Source organism: Alosa pseudoharengus, unplaced genomic scaffold, assembly GCF_046254945.1.
Source record: "Alosa pseudoharengus isolate Yale_2024_CS ecotype anadromous, Long Island Sound unplaced genomic scaffold, YU_APseudo_1.1 YU_APseudo_1.1_scf_9, whole genome shotgun sequence".
NCBI lineage: Eukaryota > Metazoa > Chordata > Actinopteri > Clupeiformes > Clupeidae > Alosa > Alosa pseudoharengus.
The window spans coordinates 7,186,922-7,193,088 of NW_027468881.1; the positions used below are offsets into that span (position 1 = coordinate 7,186,922).

At 42.5% G+C, this 6,167-nt stretch overlaps 1 protein-coding gene across 1 annotated transcript; it reads left to right on the forward strand.

Moving 5' to 3' along the window:
* The first annotated feature begins 253 nt into the window (after nt 1-253).
* On the forward strand, nt 254-4,295 carry LOC143114388 (dual specificity protein phosphatase 7-like). Its single transcript, XM_076275962.1, has 3 exons — nt 254-943; nt 1,594-2,022; nt 3,075-4,295. Exons 1-3 carry the CDS (start codon nt 589-591, stop codon nt 3,380-3,382), a joined length of 1,092 nt encoding a protein of 363 aa, XP_076132077.1. The 5' UTR covers nt 254-588; the 3' UTR covers nt 3,383-4,295.
* The last annotated feature ends 1,872 nt before the right edge of the window (nt 4,296-6,167 follow it).

Below are 6,167 nucleotides of genomic sequence, written 5' to 3' on the forward strand. Positions count from 1 at the left end.
TATAATAGCCACAGATTATTGTTTTTCACTGAGTGCTGACCTGTCAAGTAAAACTGGAAGTAAGCTAGGCTAGTGCTTGCAGCCACTGACCTTAATCATGTTCCACATCAATGTACATGGTGTGAACGAAAGTGAGAATCGAGAATGAAGAATCAAGCACAGGATTCCAAAGAGAACTTTTGGCTCCTCCTTTCGTTTTTAAAATGCTGAATAGAAAACTCCTCCCTCTTGTGTGACACCATTGTAACTTAACCATACCACACTATGCTCAGTGAAGACGTGCCTGACCCAGAAGAGCGAAGACGCGGTAATTAGGTGGATGTAATAACCGTTGTGAGGTGAAGAGCTTTGTCTGAAAGACACGTCTGTGTTTTTCTTCATATTTTTGGAAGTGTGCACGACCTGTCGCGTCCACGGGTTCCATCACTCCCGCTCGAACGCACGGTATGTCGTCATGAAATCCCGCATCCTGAACAGCCAGTGTTGAGAGTTAGGGTTGCCTGTTACTGTAGTTTATGGGTCTTCGCGTTCGTTTCGAAATTACCTATTATTGTAAAAATGTGATGTGAAATAACCGAGTCGTAAACAATGATGACGGGTAAAAGTGTGGAATGGCTGCAAGTGGAATTAGAATCTGGTGGGAATTCGCTGTTGCTGTTGGATTGCCGATCGCATGAGGTCTATGAGTCATCTCACATCGAGACTGCTATCAATTTGGCGATCCCCGGGTTGATGCTTCGCAGATTTAAAAGAGGAAATCTACCGATTCGATCACTAATTCCGAATAATGAGGATAAGGAAAAGTTCATACGGCGTTGTACGACGGACACGGTGATTTTGTACGATGAATGTACTTCAGAAATGCACTCTGGAACGAGTTCAGTTTTAGGACTTCTTCTGCAGAAGCTTTGGGACGAAGGGTGCCAAGCATACTACCTGAAAGGTAAGTAGTCTGTTGGTATTTCCATTTTTTCTATGACTATGCCATATCATATTATAGACCTATCTTGTTTCGCTCTTGGACTATGACAATAACAATATTGTTGATTGGTTTTGAATACGCTGCTTGTTGCTTCCTGTAAACAAGACCACACACACAGTCAAAAAGAAAAACAAAACTGTAGTATAGGCCCAGTTTCCTTACAGCTGGCGTGACACAATATGTATTAAAGTACATTTACTATGTATTCACATTTAATATGTAGGATATACTACATGTGTATGGCCTAGTTATTTTTCGTCCATTCTAAAGCCTGTATAGTAGTGGAGTGTTGATAGTTGGACTGCTCATTTAGGTGCAACATTCTCAGTGAATCATTCCTGAACTAAAAAAAGTAGTGTGCAGTCAGTAGGCTAGTGTGTAGTGTGTGAAATGGTTCCTCTCCTTTTACTTGTGATGGATTGCAACACAGGAAACCAGTAAGCTGTGTGTTAGTCTACAAAAATACAGGGAAGTTTTATTTGAACTAGACAAGTATTGAAACATGCTGCATGCTTGCTAACACTTTGGACTGCATGTTACTTAGCCTCTCTCTCTCTCTCTCTCTCCCTCTCTCTCTCTCTCTCTCTCTCTCTCTGCCTGTCTTGCCCTAGGGGGGTTTGTGACATTTCAGACTGAGTACCCAGAGCACTGCGAGACGCTCCTGGACGTCTCCTGCCCCAGCACATCTCCGCCCGCCTCCGTCCTGGGCCTGGGCGGCCTCCGGATCAGCTCCGACTGCTCGGACGGCGAGTCGGACCGCGAGCTGTGTAGTGCCACCGAGAGTGAGGAGAGCCCACTGTCGGGTGCCCAGGCGGCCTTCCCCGTGGAGATCCTCCCCTACCTGTACCTGGGATGCGCCAAGGACTCCAGCAACATGGACGTGCTCAGCAAATACAACATCAAGTACATCCTCAACGTGACGCCCAATCTGCCCAACATGTTCGAGCACGAAGGCCAGTTCCGGTACAAGCAGATCCCCATCTCGGATCACTGGAGCCAGAATCTGTCCCAGTTCTTTCCAGAGGCCATCTCCTTCATCGGTAAGTGGAGTGGATCATCGCAAATATGCCATATGGCCTTCACCTTTATTTGTTGGCATATGCTGCATTCCTGTGGATACGTTGTTGTTTTTAAGTTAAGATGTTTTAGAAGTGTGATAGGCCCACTCCTGTTCTGTAAGCTGTTGGTGGATAAGGTCTGTCAGGTCTTTTAATATATATTTTTTCATACTGGCAACTCATGTCAAACATTTCCTCATGCATATCTAGCATGGTACCTAAATAGCCGCCACGTATACAGCTTCTCTGTGTGTCTCCCATCAGCTCGTCTGATTTCATGGCTGTGGGAGATGTATTGTTGTCTAGAGAGGCATTTGCACGAGGCGCTAAGTAGGCTAGTACTGAAGAGATGAATGGAAATAAGCAAAAATAGCCTAATACACCATTGAGTAAATCCCCAGGAACACCTAATCACTTTTTGCAGAGTGTGCTACTCACATTAGACTGCAGAGAGAGATGAGGCGAAGGCACATTGCCTGGAGTATATAGCTCACAGCATTATCGCGAGCGTGAATAACATATTCAAAATTAATATGGGAAGGCTATGGTATCAATAATGCACACATAAACATGAGCTGGGTCTTGAATCAGAGGAGTGAAAAGTTGTGCAAAGGTCTGTCTGCCTAGACAATATAGGACTTGGATTAAAACCTAGATTAAATGTTCATGATAAGGCCGATCACGGTTGTAAATGTAGGCCTAAGTGGTGAAGGTGATAGCTTTGGTGTTGATAATGATTATGAGGGGGAGGATGAGGAGGATAATGATGATGATGATGATGATGATGAAGGTAAGACAAAAGAGAAGAGGCTGATGTATTTGAATAATGATAATTATGAAGTGTTGGTGATTGCTTTTGGCTTGATAGTGATTAGGGGGGGAAAGATGGTGATAGTGGCTAGTTTTATGGTGATGATGGTGATAATGATTATCGTGAGAAAGGACCAGAGAAAGATGGTGATGATGATTTCTTTTGTGGTGGTGGTGATGATGGAGATGATGATGATGATGATGATGATGATGTTGGTCCGCAGATGAAGCCCGCTCTAAAAGGTGTGGGGTGCTGGTGCACTGCCTGGCTGGTATCAGCAGGTCAGTGACTGTGACGGTGGCCTACCTGATGCAGCACCTCAGCCTGTCCCTCAACGACGCCTACGACTTCGTCAAGCGCAAGAAGTCCAACATCTCGCCCAACTTCAACTTCATGGGTCAGCTGCTCGACTTTGAGAGAACTCTGGGGCTCAGCAGCCCATGCGACAACTGCCCGGACAGTGGACAGCTTTACTTTTCCACACCGACCAACCACAACGTTTTCCAGCTGGACACTCTGGAGACGACATGAGGGCTGAGGGACTTCTGTGGCCCGTGGTGATGATAATCACAGTGCTGAAAGGGGGGAACCTTTCTTGAGCGAACCATCACTTGAAGACCTAAGCTATTTCGAAGGGAGCACAACGAAAAAGCTTGTTGTGTGGTTCCAGGAACTCGGTTGTCGGAAATAATGCACATATGATGCAATGAATTTATGAAATGGCGACGGAGAGGAAGTGAACAAGGGCACTTATTTGTCGGAAGTCACATATGTACTGAAACTCTATATGAAGCCACAGTATGGTGGAAGACATTAATTCCTTTTCTAGGAAAATGTATTTCTGTGTACACTTTAAAAGCTCTCTCAGAAACACACTCATATGCATGAATGTTTAATTTCATAATGACATAATGATATAAAATGTATTTTACTAGAGTGGGTCACTTTAGACTTAGTAAACAAGACAGAATAATGTCTTCTGAAAACCAAATACTATGCTAAACGTAATGCTTTGTGCTAACATAAGACATTTTAAAAAAGGTATTTTTTTGAAGGGCTCATTTTGGTAGTAATTAACACGCAATAGAGGCTTAAGCCATAGCCCTGACTACAGATTATAAAATAGTCATTTCTAAAGTCTTATACATAGAATGTACAGTGAACAAATATCCGGATAGTATCTATTTACTATCAGTATGCCCCATTACAGCTAGTCTGCCATTGCAAGTCACATGTTGTGTAATATTGTGAAAGTTTCAGAACATTGATGGTTCATCTAGTGGAGGTTTCAGACTCCAACCAAAAGATTGCATTTACTCGGGGATAATCTATACCACCTGCAAGCCTTGCATAACCAGCATCTGTACCATGTTGTAATGTATGTATACCATAATGTATAGCTATTGTTGAAATAATGACTGTTATGTGTGTGTGTGTGTGTGTGTGTGTGTGTGTGTGGGAGGGGGGGGGGGCATTGAAGGGCCTGGTTTGAAAGGGAGGGCCTGTGTGTATGTGTGTGTGTGTGTAAGAGAGATGTATGTATGGAATTTGCAATGGGGTTTAGGAGATGCTTTTAAAAAGCATATTTACAATTTACATTTGAAGAAAAGCACAGGAGTGTGCAAAGAAGACCCTATACCGGGACCAAAGCTTTTACACAGGCATTTCTTATACGGTACCCTGTAGAGGGCAATGGGTGTCTTTAAGCTGGCCTTAAATTACCATAGCATTTCTATTGACTGTTATTAAATGTATATTTTCTCAGCAGTTCTCCACAAGGATGACATGTTAAATATTATGTACTATTAACGACCAAATGAGTTTAAATTTTTCTGTTATGGGACATACTTTCTAAGTCACATAGTAATCAGTTTTGCATGTCATAACACTTCACACACAAAGCTATCTCATTGAGTTGTTTTGTTAGTGGTTCTGAATGCTCAGCTCTGAAAAGCCCAAAAGAATCCACTGATTTAACTTGTTTGGTCATTGTGTCATGTAATTCCTGTTGCCTTTCTTTCCATGATGAATTTACAGTATGGTTCAGCCCAGTTATCATTCTATGGTTCAGCCTGTACACAGAAGTGTTGTCACTGGGTTGGCTTTTTTTTTTATTTACTTAGTTTCTATTCTTTTTTCAGTCAAGGAAGGTGATCTCTATTATGTCTGTCAACACTGATGGAAGCGCTTGTGTGGTGTTGTAAGAAAGTATCAATGAAGCCGATGCCAATGAAAGCCAGCTTGTCGGTGCAAGCAAATGAGAGAGATTTGCATATCCCATAGGGGCATGTTTCAGGGATTTTCAAATGTGCTCACCACCATTCATTCTAGCCTCTAATAATTGTCAAAAGTGCTGTTGTTTGGATATGCATTTGTTAAAATGCAAGCTTCAGTGATATATTATGTATACTGTATTTACTTCACATAAGGGTTTCATTGTCCTGTTCATGAAGGTTTCAATTCTACTGATGTATTTCATGACCAGTGGTTTGTTTATACAACAAATAAATGAGGTGTCTTTTTTCTAGTCTGAAAAATGTTTTCCTTGTAAATGGATTTGAATTCATGAGTTGTGATTAAGTAACAAGTTACATAAGCACTGACTGCTCATTGTTATATATATTTTTTTTTAAATAGGAAGAACTTTGTCGAAAGTCTAGTTGATGTAGGGCGACCTTATTTTGTTTGACAGCGTCTGCAGTTGAATGGAAACTAGCTGTGTGTTTGTGCTCTGTGAGGGAGGATGTGAAGCGCTTGTGTTTGGGTCTGCGGCCCCAAGCCTTAGGTGTGGTTGGATTTCCTCATTCTGTCAGAAGCTCGGGCGGCCCTGAGTTCCTGTTCCTCAGGGGGCCTGTCAGCCAGCAGAGCCGGCCTGCGGCCCAACCCAGCGTGATCTCGCTCAAACCACAACACAACCACTTCCCTTTCACTCACAAAAACTGACATGCGGAAACCAGATATTTTCAGCGGTATATCAAGCGGGCCAGGGACGCTCTGCATCCTGTTACGACATCTCTCTGCCGGCCGCCACTTCACCACCCCCCAGCAAAAACAAACACAAAAACCTTTTTTTTGTTTTTTGTTTTTGTTCTGCCTCTTGAAAATATGAGGGAAAACAGGAAAAATAACTCTTCTGTCAGAAACAAACAAACAAACACAAAACATTGTTCTGTTAATGAGATTATGTTCTGGTATGTTAATATTTTGTCAAAGTAAAATAGTTGAAGACAAAACTAGCTAGTTGAAGCTCATTTGAAAAACAGCCGTCACGGAAAGTGTGTCTCCCTTATGTTGACATTCACAGGACATGCACCAT